Genomic DNA, 15,119 nt, shown 5'->3' with positions numbered 1-15,119 from the left:
GGGGGCAGGGAAGACCGGATCAAGGATTCCCCTCCAGTTGTTTCTGGAACTCCTTTATGGGGTGTTTGCAGGTACAACATCATCAGATCCAGCTTTTTTTTTTCTTTCTGTGAAAAAAAGCACAAACATATCCTCGACCCCAAATATATATAGGTCGGGTCTTTTCATAATGCATTGCATGGGCTTTTTTACCTTGCCTTAATAAAGGTCAGCTTGGTGTCATCATGTTAGATCTGTTTGCATCAGGATCTGTTTGCAACTTTTATAAGTTGCTTTCATGGAGCCTTGGTACGCTCCACAATTTCTTTTTATTATTAACCATATATGCAGTTCTTCCATTGGAAGAACCATTTGTAAAATTTAGTATAAAATCTTTAAGGGATTTTTAGCTATAACATTAGCAAAATACAGTTGTGTTAATTGTAGCAATAATCATCTGGGAAAAGATTATTATTCTGGCCTTTGAATGGAGCAAACATAATTGTCCAGGAATCATTCTTAAAACTATCAATGAATCTATTGTTTAGTATAAGAAACATTGATCATAGTCAATATTCTGTCAAACCATCTTCCAGATTTTATTCTGCCCTTTTGTACCAGACAGGCTAGTGTTCTAAAATTAAGAGTTTAATATCTTAACTGTCAAAACTGGAAAGGTTTAGCCATAAACAACATTTTACTTTTTCATAAAACTGTTGTAGAATAAGTTTTACACTTAATACACACATTTGTCATAGCTGAATTATAATTAATATACTGTACTTGTTGATTATTGTATACTTTGCCTGTGATTTATACTTTACCTGCTTGAGTACCTGTCCGGCAGCTTTTATAAGCTTTCTATTGGAAACTGGCTCATTGTTTTTTGTAAGAATTTTAGCTAGCGGCTCAAGGTCTCCCATAATAATATTATAACTAGGGCTTTAACCATTGAATATGTAATTAAAAGTTTATAAGCTATCCTCCTCTTAAGTTGCAAGTCTGCCTAGCAAATAGGAGAATGGAAAAAGGAAGCATTTTAACTAATGATTTGGGCCTCATTAGACATCAACATGTAGAAGAATAAAAATAGATCCGCATCCATCTCCATGTAAAAAACTCAAGTTTAAATAAGTCAAAGGCCTCAGCATATAAAAATTACATTGAACCTTACAGAGAAAAAAAAAATTAGAAGTACACTTTGCCACATCTCAAACACAGCCTCAGTGGCACAAACATTGGGAGAAACAATAAATTAGATCTTCTGAATTGAGAAACTTTTGTATAACAAACATAATATCAGCCTATAGAATGGGAAACGATTTTTACTTATCATAAACCCACTCCAAAAATATATGAAGAACTCAGGAAATTAGTTATCAAAAAATTAATCCAATAAAAATATTTGTTACAGACTTAAACTGAAAAATCTCAACAGACAAACTTTAAAAAAAAAGTGAGAGACACTTAAAAAATGCTCAAACATACCATCCTTTAGCCATTAGAGAAATGCAAATCAAAGCTCTGAGATTTCATCTTATCCTTGTAAAAATGACCAAGATTAAAAATTACTGCTAACAACTTATGCTTAAGAAAATATGGGTAAAGAAAAAATTCATTGCTGTAAGTGCAAACTGGCACAGCCACTTTTGGATCATAGTATGGTTATTTTTTAAAATTAGGCAAATATCTACCTTAAAACTCAGCAATACCCCTTTTGGGCCTAAATACAAAAGTTGTTCAACCATACCCTAAGGACATGTGCTCAGCTATACTTACAGCAAAATTACTTTATCATAGCCAGAATCTGAAAACAACTCAAATGTATCTCTTTTACACCAAGGATACAAGAGACATCATCCTTTAAAATAGCCATGAATATCATAAAATATCTTGGAGTTACTCTAAGCAAACAGGATTGAAGGTTGGGTCCTGTCATCTCTGCTTGTGAAGGGGGAAATGATTTTTATTTTTAACCAATATCACTTGTTTGAGTATAACTCTGTCCCTTGACAAATTTAATAAGAGGCCTGAGTCTCAGCAGTCCACCCTGAAGCAACACCTGGCAGCAGGAAAGGACCACAAGCTGAGACAACTTGACTCCCACCCAAGAGCAGACTGTACAAATGGAAAAACTTGTATGATAAGAACTTTAACTCTTTTAAGAAATTTAGGACATTAGAAAATAAAAAGATCTCCTATTTTCTTGGGAAAATAGAAGAAACACAGCAAAAATGACAATCTCACGAAAAGAAATCTACAGATTCAGTGTAAATGTCCATTAAAATTATAGCAACATTCCTCACAGAACTCACCTACAGATTTAATGTAAATGTTCATTAAAATTATAGCAAAATTTCTCACAGAACTCGAAAGAACAATCCTTAACTTTATAAGAAAGAAATAAAAACTCAGGATAGCCTAAACAATTTTAAAATCCTCTGAATGTATTACAATCTTTGATTTTAAAACTTTTCTACAGAACCACAGTATTGAAATTAACCTACCTTGGATATAAATTTATATGCCTACAAACTAAAGATTTTTGACCAAGAAGCAAAATTATAAAATGGAAAAGAAGCATATTTATCTTCCTTTTACTGTCCTGAAGCTGTAGTTTTCTGAGGCTAGTTCCCATTATGCAAACCTGCCTGGCAGCTTCTGCTCCGTATGGCATGGAGTTAAGACATAGGCTCTCTAGGCCTGGCAGCCAGCCTGCTTGGCAGGCATAGCTGTGTGGATCCATACCCTTACTTCTCACGTCTTGAGAGACTCTTTTTTGAGTCCGCAAGAATACATATCCTGTTTACTGAATGCTTGCCCCATGTCTGGGGGTGAATTCCTGGCCCTGTCAATACCAACCAGGGGCATTTTTCATCAATAAAACAAAAGAAGTCTTCTAAATCTTTCTTTTTAACTCTTACCCCTTTCTCTCTGAGCGAATTCTTGAACTCCTTTTAGTTCCTTTGACAATGTATGGCTGATGACAATGGGATGGCAATGAAAAGGCACCTTACCTTCTCCTGAAGAGGTGCACGAGCAATGCAGTCGACAGGATCCTCCATGTCCTGGGAAAATCCTCCACCGTCCTGTAGTTGACCATGCTTCAGGGTCCCTGTTCGGGTGCCACTTGACCCGTCCAGCAGGTCCAGTTATTCAGTGTCTGAAGAGGTTCTACCTGAATGAATCATGAGCGAGAGAAAAGAAGGAGACCAAGCAAGATTTAGTTGTCAAGGTCTCCGTTTATTAGGGTAATGGTTGTGGCTTATATAGCCCTTGAATGAGGAACTTGGCTTGGGGTAGGAGGTAGGGGTAAGAAGGAACTTTGCCGAGGTAGCAAAGGTCACCAGTTAGCACACCCAGTGTTCTCTGTTCAAGCGGAAACATTCCTTTTGTGATTCCATCAACAAACAGTTCTCAAGATAGTTGGGATGTGGGCTCTCTGCAAACATCCTTAGGACAATGGTCCCTGCTATCATCTTTAGGACAATGGTCCCTGGCAAAATCCAATGGGTCAGTAAAGAGACCAGAAATGAACGCCTCTGGAGACAGTTTCAGGAAACAGCCTTTGCTTTATTGTAGCTGAACAACAACTTATAGACTGGAAGCCTATGGGCTGTGATTTATTAAATCATTACTTTGGATTGCATCGTGAGTGATCATATCACTTAGGTCCTTATATGGGAGAAACACATAAAGGAGACGACAGTGCAGACTCTTCAACAAGTCAGTTACAGGCTACTAGTGTTCCGACTTCTGAAAATACCCAGGAGCATGGTGTGCCATGCTTCTTATTTAGAAGTGCAATGTTCCAGGTAGGCTGACCCTTCAGTCAAGACTGTATGTTCTCCTACAGCCCCCCCCCCCTTCATAAGATTTTGCATTCCTGAGAGCAGAGCATCTAGAACAAAGAGCTGAATATGTCAACTAATACGTAACGAGAAAAGAGATAATAACATAAGTAAATATGTTAGAAGCATTATGAAAACAAAGAGTGTCTCTGGGAATGGGAACTATGTCATCTCAAATTTTAGAATCTTCTCTTATAGGATCTCTATCAGGAAATAGGTAGGAAACATTAACAAATAACTAAGTACAAGGTCCTCTGACCTTCACTTAACAAGGGAAGTTTAGGTACCAATGCCCAATAAATAGGTAGGTAAGAAAGCAAACTGTAGACAAGCAATACTTATCTGAGTTTATTTTGACCTGAGATGATGTTGGTGGATCTAAATTGACCTCTTGCAGCTTATAAGAACCTTTCTTAAGAGGCAAAAATGACAGATATTTCAGGTTATTATAATTTGGAATTAGGTAGAAAGGCAAATTATTTTTTTGATGTGGCATCAACCTAAGGAAGTGAGGCCTGTGACTTGACTTTTACCTAATGAGAAAAACGGAAAAGGCTCAAGATATGCTCAGTGTCTCAATTTACATTTGGTGTCCTGTTGTTCAAGATGTAGGACTCTTAGCTCTAGCACAATGTCTGCCTGTATACCTACGTACCCCACCATGATGATAATGAACTAAACCTCTGAAACAGTAAGCCACCACCTCAATTAAATGGTTTCCTTTATAGGAGTTGTCAGAGTCATGGTATATCTTCACAGCAGTAGAAACCCTTATTAAGATAATCAATACAATGGCAGTTTCCAAGATCAATATAGTTGTAGTTGACAGGATACAGTGAAGTTTGCAAATTATACAGGTTACTCAAGATTAATGTCAAATACCAATTGTCCTGTAAAGCCTACATACTTTCTTGACTAGTAAGGGAACAAACAGAGAAACACAAAGCTGCCTGAACACTTCACTGCCTGAGGGAGCACATTGGTCTCTTTGGAATTAGAAGGCACATTGTGTTCCAGTGGCCAAGTACTCAGACCTGAAAAATCTATCACACATCCCTCTCAAGTCAGCTGGACCAAGCCAGCTCCATGATTCCCCCCATTTTGTTTACCATTGGTAAACAATTAGGTGTCAGGAAAGGGAAAATATTAATTGAATACTTCCTGCTGATTGGGGGGCATCAAAGTTCTTGGGAAAAACTTGACCTTGACTATTAGGTATAGTCAGGATTCATAGCCAGGGGCTTATAATCCTGTAATAACAGCTGATTAAAAATCTGGTTAGAAATCTTTTGAATTTGCTATTGAAGAATCTCAACAAGAAGTTTATAAGTCAAGGTGAAATTAGGATTAAAAAAAAAGAAGATAAGGGAGGTTAGGAAAGGCAGTGTCCAAATTTCATATTGGATTGTCAACCATTCATTTACCAGAAGCATTAGTCTTGTTCTTATATTTTTGGAGATCTGTCTGGAGTTGTTGGATCTTATCATAGGATCCACAAGTTTACTCAATGTTATGGTGTACCCTGTTATCTGGGTATCCTGTCTCTTTAAGAGACAAGCCCTGCTCTCCCACCCCACCTTCTGCCAGGGCAAGTAGATCTTCTACTTCCTCCAGCATGTATGCTTTCTCTCTCTCTCTCTCTCTCTCTCTCTCTCTCTCTCTCTCTCTCTCTCTCCTTGTCCCTCTTCTGAAGAGATGGCTGCTGTCTTTCTCTCTCTATCTCTCTTCCTCCTATCTGTTTCTCTCTCCCCTGCCTCTCTCTGTCTCTCTCTTTCTCTCTCTCTCTTTTTCTGTCTCTCTCCTTGTCCCTCTTCTGAAGAGATGGCTGCTGTCTTTCTCTCTCTGTCTATCTCTCTTCCTCCTATCTGTTTCTCTCTCCCCCTGCCTCTCTCTCTCTCCCCCCTTCCCTTTTCCTTCCATAACTCACTAAATAAAGTCTATGCTCAAACTCTATCGGCATGACATATCTGTCTGTCACCTACAATGGTCTCCCACCAGCAGGGAACCCTCCTAGGCCTTGGGTGGTAAGACCCACTACTCCTTGTGGCCAGCCCCTCAGGTAATCATACCAATGCTTTTAAGAACCATAACACACAGTATCTGGCACCAAAAAGTGAGAAAAGAAATTCTAAAAGCCCCTGGGATTAAATGGCCTTGCAGCCACTACCACCACTGCCTGCCTCTTTTCATTATTAAAGTGCAAGGGTAAGTGAACATTGGAGAACTCATGTTCGTGGTCCAATATTCTCATAAGGAAGACGGTCTGCACCAAAACTTCATATCATAAAATTTTATAAAAATTAAATAAAATAAATTACATAAAAATAAAAATTTCATAAAAAATAAATACAAGTACATTAATTATACTGAGGCTTGAGTCATGAGTGCCAGCACCCATTTTAGAAGCATCAATGCTGTTCTAATCCCCTGTATGTGCCATTTTCCAAGATGATTTTCAGTTGTGATGCCAACAAATACTCAGTTTCTTTTGATAACAGTGTTGGAAGATAGCAGATAGAGCAGTAACTGTTGATACAGGTTACAAAACATCTCCTAACAAAAACTAGAAAGAAGCAGAAGGAATTTGGCATTGGAGGATACAGTTGTTGGGCTTGCTACAGATCCATCTCTTCTCTGCATAGATCCTGGCGCTGCTGATCTTGTTGTTTTTCAGGTAGGCATGATTTTCTGCTCCTCGAATGGGAACCCTGAAAATAAACCATAAACAGTAAATCTGTGGAGTCCAGAACTGCATTTGCTCCTCAGTAAAATCTTGTCAGTCTCTAGTGCTTGTTTGTAGTATGAATCAAAAAAAAGCAGAGTCCATGAAAATCATTAGCACTAGTTTTGTAACTATGGTCTTTTACATTCACGGGGCTTGACTTCAACACAGAACTTTGACATTCATCCATGTTCAGCCCTTTAATATATGCACAAAGCATTTGACTGGTGCTTACCACTCTGTTCAGATGAACTACAGACATGGGTGGCCTCACTGAGGTGATTTTCAATTCTGTTTTGAAGCGTTTCACATATGGGGAAAGCCACTTCTTGGTAAACTGCTGAGTGGACTTTAATGATGGACAAGCCTACGTCTGCTATCTACTATTCCATTATAAAGGCTCCATTCAAAACAGCTTTGCTCACCTCCAAGTACTGTTTTAGGTGCACTCTGATTACAAGACTTTAGAGAAGGTTTCCAATGCCCTTGGAGTCTCTGCTTCTGTGAATGGGTGCAGTCACCCACACAGTGGACTGCTGGGTCTCAGGTTTGCCTTTCTACAGTGACTTCCTGAAATTTCAGATTCCTCATTGCCCAACTGAGGTTCAGTCTACATTCTACACAGGGCATTTATCAACAACAACAACAACAACAAAACTTTAAATTGATGAAGAAGCAGACAATAGTAAACCCAGATGCCATCAGCATGCTAAGAATTTTGAGGAAAATCACACTAAAGGTTTGAAAATGATGGCCAATATACCTCCAAAGCAGTACAGCTGGATTCAAATGACACATCCATTCCTCTCTAATAGACACAACTCACACACTTAAAAATTGATCACAGTAGAAGGGAAAGTGGTTTGAAAACATACGAGCTGTTATATTCAGTGTCGTCCATCCACCTCCAAGGGTGCTCTGGTGACTCTCTGTGCAGGCCAATCCAGTAGTCAAAATTCACTGTGTATCTTCTCAGGAAATTCTGTCATAAAACACAGAAAGCAAATATATGTGTCTCTCTATTTCAAATGACCCTCGAGTGTTTCCAACCCACAGCTTTCTCTTTAGAAGATAAGATGGTGTACCTGAGGGACATAGACTTTGGAGCCATAGACATCAGTTCTCAGTGGATCCAGTTGACATCCATAATTCTTAAGTACCTCATTTGAATTAAATTGCCAAGTTTTATGACATCTCTCTGTGGTTGGGATAGTTCCTGGTTATGCCTCCTTTTGCAGTTATTAACAATTGTAGCCCTTAGGAGGCATTTGCTAGCTTGGAGAAAAATGCTCAACACCAGCAGATATCTCAGTAAAACAGCATATCCAAACTTCCAGATTGACTATGAGCATTACATGAGAAAATGTTTCTTGAATGTCTCAGGGCTCCAATCAGCAGTGCTACCATCAACAAATGACACATACCCATGTGTTCCCCTTTTTTCCAGGTGCAAAGGATGGGATCCTTCCTCCTGCTTCTTCTTTAACCAGTCTATTAAAGGCAATACATATTCAGCAGAACAAACAAACAAACAAATTCCTGGTCCTTTCTTACCAGCTCCTCCATGTTGTCAAATCCAGCTAGTTGGGCCTCCAGCTCCATGCAGAAGTTCTGACTGAATGTCCAAGTGCTTATGTCTTCAGAAAAATAAAAACATTTACTCCCAAATCCAGTCCAGTTTCTTGGGCATGTATTGTAGGTAGTTTTGACTGAGACCTGTTCTGGCTTTCTTTCTGGCTTTCTTTCTAAAATTTGGACAATAAAATGAATTATTATAAGAATTGGCATAACCTACTGATCTCAGATGCATGTGAATTTGACTGTAGTTTTCCTATCTGATCTATAGAAATCTTCTCCTTAGCATGATGGTTCTTTATTTAATGGTGTCCCAGCTTGGGCCTCTGCCCCATTCTTTCTCAAGTTCCCATTGGAAACAGGGCTTCCAGGATGTGTATTTCTATAATATTATCACTTTTTCTGCTTTGTGATATTTCTCTACAATAGGAATTGTTAGAGCAACAAGTACTCTGTATGGACACCTATTTTGACAGTCAGCCTGATAACTGAGATAACAATGAGGACTATTGGGAAGGTGGTATATACAGTATGTACCTGTGGCACTAAGGGATTGTTCATAAGTTGTAAAACAGTGCTTGCTGGTAGAAGTCACAGTCTGCCATAGCCTGGCAGCTTTCTCTCAATGTTCAGCAATATAGAACTCTCTCTCTCCCCCAACTAAGTTTCTTGCTCCTTACCTACTAGTCTTATCTGGATTGTGTCCCTGAGCCTAGGGGACTAACCTCATCTGAAAGCTGTCTGTAACCAAATGCTTGATTCATCATTAGCTTGACCCTTAATATAGATCCCTGCTAAGAATAGTGCTAGGAGCTCTGCTAAAGGACCCTAGTGCTAGGACCTTGTGATAGGACCTTGGCACTTTATAAAAATTACGGCTTGTCTCAGGCTCTCCAATCCTATATCTTCCTTGTACTCTGAAATAAAGTTGAGCTGATTCACCTAAGTCTGTCTCTCAGAGGTTTCCTTTCATCTGTGCTCATGGACTGCATACAAAACTTTCTGTCACCCTTTCTTCATCTTTCCCCTCTCAGCCTGGTGACCAACAGGACAAGGAGGAAGGAGGACCACCCCCCTAGACGGCAACAATATAAGCCTTTTATTACACTATTCTGAACAGTGTGGTTCTAAAATCCTATAAATTGATCATCTCAAAAACCTTTCATTGAATACTTTCAAAATACAGTTGAACATTTTAACTAACACCATGTGTAATCGGGGGAGGTACTGTATCTTCCTGGCCATATTACTCTTCTTTGTTCTCACATTTTCTTGAAGTTCTTCCTTTGGGTATTGTGCTCTTTATTCTTTACCTTGAATAGCTCCCCAAGGAAGACATATCTCATACATCTCTCTTGAGGTTGCAGAATGTCCTCTTCCCAGGGATGCTGAGCCTGGTCTCTTGTGAACACCACCAGTCTGTGCTGTTCCTTCCCTTCATCTCATGCTAGACCCTAAGTTCCCAGAGAACAGGAATTTCCAGTGTGGTTTCTCTCTGCCCTTCACATAGTTCCTGGCTCACAGTGCTCAGTAAGTGTAACTGACAGTGTGAATGTGGACAGAATGCTGCAGGATCTGGAGAATGTCACTCACCTGACAATGACAGAGCCACAGAAAGTGCAATCACAGCTCCAGTGAGGACGGTGATCACTGCATAGCAGCAGTGAAGCCTAGCAGGAGACACGGGGGAAACGATTCTGAAAATGTTTTCTTGGAGCTTTTTACCTGTAAAAATATAAATATGAGAAAAATCAATCTTAAGAACATTTCAGGGAAAAGGATAAACTTACTCAGATTCATCTGTAGATTTGGCTTGTACTCCTCTGCAAACAACCTTCTCAGAAAGTCCTGGTCTATAACTCACAGAAAAGTTGAGGAAAAGGAAGCAGAAGTGTTGCCATGGAGCCTTCCAGTTATTGAACTAGAGCCAATAATGGATCAAGAAACAAAGATTGAAGATCAGGATGGAAAAAATATAACAACAAAAAACTACCTGTAAATTTAATTCTTTAAGAATAGACTGGTTAAGTTTGAGGAAAACATCGTGGGGGTTGGCAGTAGCAGGGATAAGCAGGAGGCTGGATATATAGAAAGCTGAGAGATTAAAAACAGTTGTTGCTCTTCTAGAGGACCCAAGTTTGGCTCCCAGTTTCCTCATGGGACTGCTCATGACTGTTTGTATAACTCCTGCTCTAGTCAATGAGACAAATATGTTAGTACACTTCTGCAATTCTAGAGCTAGAGAGGCAGAAGTTGGCAAGTCAGGGATACAAAGTCAGCCTTGGCTATAAAAAAGGACTTATAATGATCAGTTTCAAAATACCTAGCAAGCAAAAGTTTAGTAAGTACATACATAAGTATAATAGAACTCATTGACATAATTAATGGGTGAACCATGGTAGCATTTTAACAAGTTTACCAAAACCGTGAAAAAAATTAATATTAGTCCAAAATAACAAAAACTCTCAACAGGTTAGGAATTGAAGGAACTCTTCCAGACACATTTATGGATATGGTTCATTTGAAAGCAACAAGCAAGGTTTGACATTCTTCTTAACTTTATTTTTTATTTTATTCATATAGTTGATTTGCCTGTATATATGTCTGTGTTGTAGAATAATTGTAAATTGTCTCTGCCAAGGCCCTTTTTAATTGCTTTAATAAAGAACAGAATGGCCAATAGCTTTGTAGGAGAGATAGTTAGGATTTCCTTGGAGAGAAAGGAATAAGAGGAATAATCAAGATGCAATGAGACACTAAGACAGTTGGACATATAGAATGAAAAGAAGGTTAAAAAAGCTGCAAGGCAAAATATAGATGAACAGAAATGGGTCAATTTAAGTTCCAAGACCTTGTTAAAAACAGCCTAAGCTAAGGCCAAGCTTTCATAATTAAGAAGTTTCTATGTCATTATTTGGGAGCTAGAGGGACAAAGAAAAACTCATTGTACGTCTGTGCATGATATACATGCCTGATCCAAATGGAGACCAGAAAAGGGTGCTGAATTTCTTGGAACTGGAGTTACAAATAGTTGTGAATGGCCATGAGGGTATTATAGACTAAACCTGGGTTCTCTGCAAGAACAGCCAGTGCTTTTAACCATGTGTCATCTCTCCAGCACAAAATAACTTTCAAATTGTATGAAAATTCCAAAGAATTAGTCTAGCTGAGCAATTTAGAAAAAATAAAGAGGCCAAATTTGCAGAAAGGACACCACCTAATCAAAGAGGGACAGAAACAAAGACATAAGTATGGTTCGGGCTTTTGCCTACCGTCTGAGCAATCTGTATCCACATGCCAAAACTCATTTCTCCTACCTTCTATAAAATGCTATACAAGCATGAAACCTAATACTATAAAACTCTCTGAGGAAAAGAGAGAAGAAAAATCTCTGTGACTTAGTGGTGAATAAAAATGTTTCGGGTATATTACCAAAATCCTTATCCACATTATAGAAAATGAAACACTTGGATTTTGATCTAATTTTAAAAAGCCTCTTTTCTGAGCCCAGCAAAGGGAATTCAAAAAATAATTTTTGCAAGGCATAGATCAAAAAGAAGTTGTATTCTGAGAGTTGTGAGAACTTATTGGTCTATGAGAGAAAGAAAGGGAGGGAGAGAGAGAGAATAACAATGGACCAAATACCTGAATAGTGGCTAACAAAGATCATGTATTAAATATGTTCAACATAACCAGGTTTAAGAAAAGACAACTGGAAACAGATCATCAGTTTGTTAAAATGAGAATACATTTACAATATGCCCTGGCCCTGCTACCCACAAGATATGAAAACCAATTTTCCACTAAAAAATAAAATGTACATTTAAATATTGACAGTAATTCTAGAGCTTCCTAGAAAAGAAAGGTGTAATTGTTATAATTATAATTATGTTGGCCTGACCTGTTCCTTTTAGAGACAAGCTCTACCCACTCCCAATCTTCCCCTTTGTACCAATGCAAGCTGGTCTTGGCCCTCTTCCCTTTCCCAGTCTCTCTCTGTGTCTACTCTTCTGAAGAGGCAGCCCCCTGCCTCCCTCCTTCCTTCCTTCTCTTCTTTCTTTCTCTCTCTCTCTATCCCTCTATTTCTCTCTCTCTCTTTACCACATACTACCCCTATCCATATAGCTTTCCAATACTCACTAAATAAACTCTACATATTCAAGCTCTTTCTGCTTGGCATATCTCTCTGTCACTTACCTTTTGCACAGTCCCCACGTCTGAAGGGAGACCTGCCAGGGTCACTTGCACCACAAATCATAACAGTATTTTTTTTTATTTTCACCATATTCCAACAGGATTCTAACCAAGACATTTTAGATACATAATCAACACCAAGATTTATTGATAATCCTCTGTATTTACAGTTGTATAAAATCTGATACTGTCTGTTTCATTTTGATACAAAAATGGTAATTTTTCCTTCTGCCTTTCTCATACGGTATATGTAAGCATCTCTTCTAAATTCTAATGCCTCCCACAGCACAGTTGGAAGATAACTTTTGTGTCTTTATTAGGAAGCAATATTAGAAATGATCTCTCAAAACATAAAGAAATGAAACATTGCTGATTTTGTTTTTAGCATATTTTACAGGTCACTCTGTAGTGATAAGAGCGGCGGGGCTGCGTCCCCAACACCCCAGCTGCCTGCACGGCTAGCTTATGCCCCGAAATAATTACATGGACACTGTATTCTTTTAATCATTGCTTGGCCCATTTCTATCTAGCCTCTTCTAGGCTAACTCTCGCACCTGGACTAGCCCATTTCCTATCATCTGTGTAGCACAGGTCTTACCGGGAAGATTCTAGCCTATGTCCATCCTGGGTCGGAACTTCATCGCGTGCATCTGCCCGGGAGCGAGGCATGGAATCTCTCTGAGGCGTCTGCTCCTGAGAGGAGAGCTGTGGAGTCTGAGCTCACTTCCTCTTCCTCCCAGCTCTCCGTTCTGTTTACTCCACCTACCTATGTTCTAACCAATAAAATGTGCAAAGGCAGTTCCTTTATTAGCCAATGACCTTCCTCCATCATTCACTCCTGCTGTCTGGCCAAGACCAACTAGCAAAACACTCTCCAGACAATGCCAAAACTTTCACTGGCTCCTGAAACTTCACCAGCTCCTGGAACTTCACCATTTGTACCAACTCTCCTGGATCAAGGATACCTATCAACTAAAATCTGTTTTTATCTGCTATTGTATCCATTTATACACCTGAGCCTCACCTGGATACCCAGGACACTTCTCTGTCCCATTCTTTCTGGCAGTTAATGACTCTTCCCATGGCTAGCCCCATTCATAGGGCCAATAATAACAATATATTTTTTCTCCATGGCTAGTCCCATTCATAGTGCCAATAGTTACAATAATTTTTTTCTCCTAGCCACCTGCCTTCATATCTCCCTCAAGAAACAGGTGCTTGAGGTCTCCAAGATGACAGTAAACCAGATGTCTCTCCAGCCACACCTCTCACTTAGTGTTATCCCACCAACTCCCAGCTCTCCCCTCTCCCACGTTGCCCCATGCCCACAGGAAGCAGCCAGACTGGAGCCAGTGCCCATTTATCTAAGGAGTTTAAAACTTTGTTTGAAGGGCTTCACCTCAGCTCGTTGGCACCCCTTTATCCAAAAAGCCTGCAATGATTGGTTGAAAGTACCACCCCAGCTCCTTAACACCCTTTTATACAAAAGTCCAGATTGTTTGGCTGGGAGCTTCACCCCAGCTCCTGGCATAAGAGGGTCAAAAAGCCCACCAAAAGGTAACCCCTCCCCTGGGAAGGTCAAGACCACTCCCGCAGGCTATTTAAACTGCCCCCCAGAGAATAAGCATGTGGTCTCTGGGTTTTGCATGATCTCCCCTTTCTTCTCTTCCCCTCTTCATGCTGTCCTGGAGCATTGCATTAAACATGAGCATCCTTTAATTGGGTTTAATTTGGTCTGACTGTAATTATTGGTATCGGTGGAGAGGTTTGGCTTAAGAGAAATATCTAACAACAGCAACAATAACAACAACGACAACAATAATAATAAAAGGATGATAAAAATAAAAATAAATGATTTAGTTAGGAAGGTACTTTGTTTAAGTGATAAAGGGGAATATTTTGTTGTAAATTTTGTATTTGGTAAATAGCAGTAGTGTTTTCCCAAAATCCAGTATAGTTTCCAAAATAAAAAAAATAAATAAAGTGAATGGACAGGGAAGAAGAAAAAAGCAAAATAAAACAGTGAAATATATTGAAGCAAAGACATTTTCAAAAGGCAGGAAACACAATTTTGCCTCCTTCCTGAAGACTGAAGTAGAAAACACATTATATTCTTTTCCATATTTTACTATTAGCTCAAAATGTAGATGATTTGGTCCTGGATGAGTTTAGTCTGGACCCCAAGCCTCCGGACTCCTCCTTATATTGTTTTTCCATTACAGTGACTCTGTAAAGCAAAAGCCCCAGCTTCCCAGGCAACTTCCGTCAGTGCACGCTACCAAGCTGTTTGATTTGCTTTTTCAGTGGAACTTGAAGAGCAAGCCTGTTCTACAGGGACTTGGTGAGAATCACCAGAATGCTCTGACTTTTGTATGACAATTCACTGTTCATTTCTCTGTGTGAGAACTATTTAAGTATTATATGCTATAATAGAATAACTAATGTAACAACCTCTTAGCTAACTAAAGTCCTGTCTGCTGTCTTTGTTCTAAAGAGATCCACTGTTACAGGCTCACAGGCATGAGGTTCAGCTCCCCTGTCCTCCCTGTCTGTGCTTGTCCCTGGCAAGCAGCTCTCTGCTCCTGTAGTTCCTTTTGAATATGCATTAAATACATACCAATCTCTTTTTCCTCCAGGTGGTCTGTGGTACTGAGCATGCCAAGAGAAGCCTCTGCAGGTTCTGCAGCACTCATCTTGGATAGAAACTAAAATCATTGAGCTAAAATCGTCGAGAGGGAAGCAATGACCTTTTAGTTTCATGGGCGGTTCTGTCTCCACTCTGCCTACGCAATCACCAC

The 15,119-nt window shown here is 39.3% G+C and overlaps 1 protein-coding gene across 2 annotated transcripts; it reads right to left on the bottom strand.

The window, feature by feature from the left end:
- Positions 1 to 3,128: 3,128 nt before the first annotated feature.
- Positions 3,129 to 15,099, bottom strand: LOC121434222 (C-type lectin domain family 2 member D11-like). Of its 2 annotated transcripts, XM_041633035.1 has the most exons (6): positions 14,939 to 15,099; positions 9,721 to 9,852; positions 8,107 to 8,297; positions 7,428 to 7,534; positions 6,432 to 6,538; positions 3,129 to 3,521 (listed from the first exon to the last, which is right to left on the bottom strand). In XM_041633035.1, coding segments are annotated over exons 1-6 (615 nt in total). In that variant the 5' UTR covers positions 15,015 to 15,099; the 3' UTR covers positions 3,129 to 3,519. The 2 variants fall into 2 exon arrangements, with proteins under 2 accessions (XP_041488969.1, XP_041488968.1); XM_041633034.1 differs by lacking the exon at positions 3,129 to 3,521 and having other exon boundaries at positions 6,106 to 6,538.
- Between the last annotated feature and the right edge of the window lie 20 nt (positions 15,100 to 15,119).

This window comes from Microtus oregoni, unplaced genomic scaffold (assembly GCF_018167655.1).
Source record: "Microtus oregoni isolate MIOR12 unplaced genomic scaffold, Mior012 000002F_ref0000024, whole genome shotgun sequence".
NCBI lineage: Eukaryota > Metazoa > Chordata > Mammalia > Rodentia > Cricetidae > Microtus > Microtus oregoni.
This window is presented reverse-complemented; position numbering and strand designations above follow the sequence as displayed.

Excerpts from the sequence above, each read along its gene's own strand:
- LOC121434222 (XM_041633034.1), bottom strand. The coding sequence starts at position 15,014 with ATGAGTGCTGCAGAACCTGCAGAGGCTTCTCTTGGCATGCTCAGTACC. Across the intron at positions 9,853-14,938 it reads CCTGGAGGAAAAAGAGATTG|GTAAAAAGCTCCAAGAAAAC; the intron begins GTATGTATTTAA and ends ATATTTTTACAG. Across the intron at positions 7,535-8,106 it reads TTGACAACATGGAGGAGCTG|AATTTCCTGAGAAGATACAC; the intron begins GTAAGAAAGGAC and ends GTTTTATGACAG.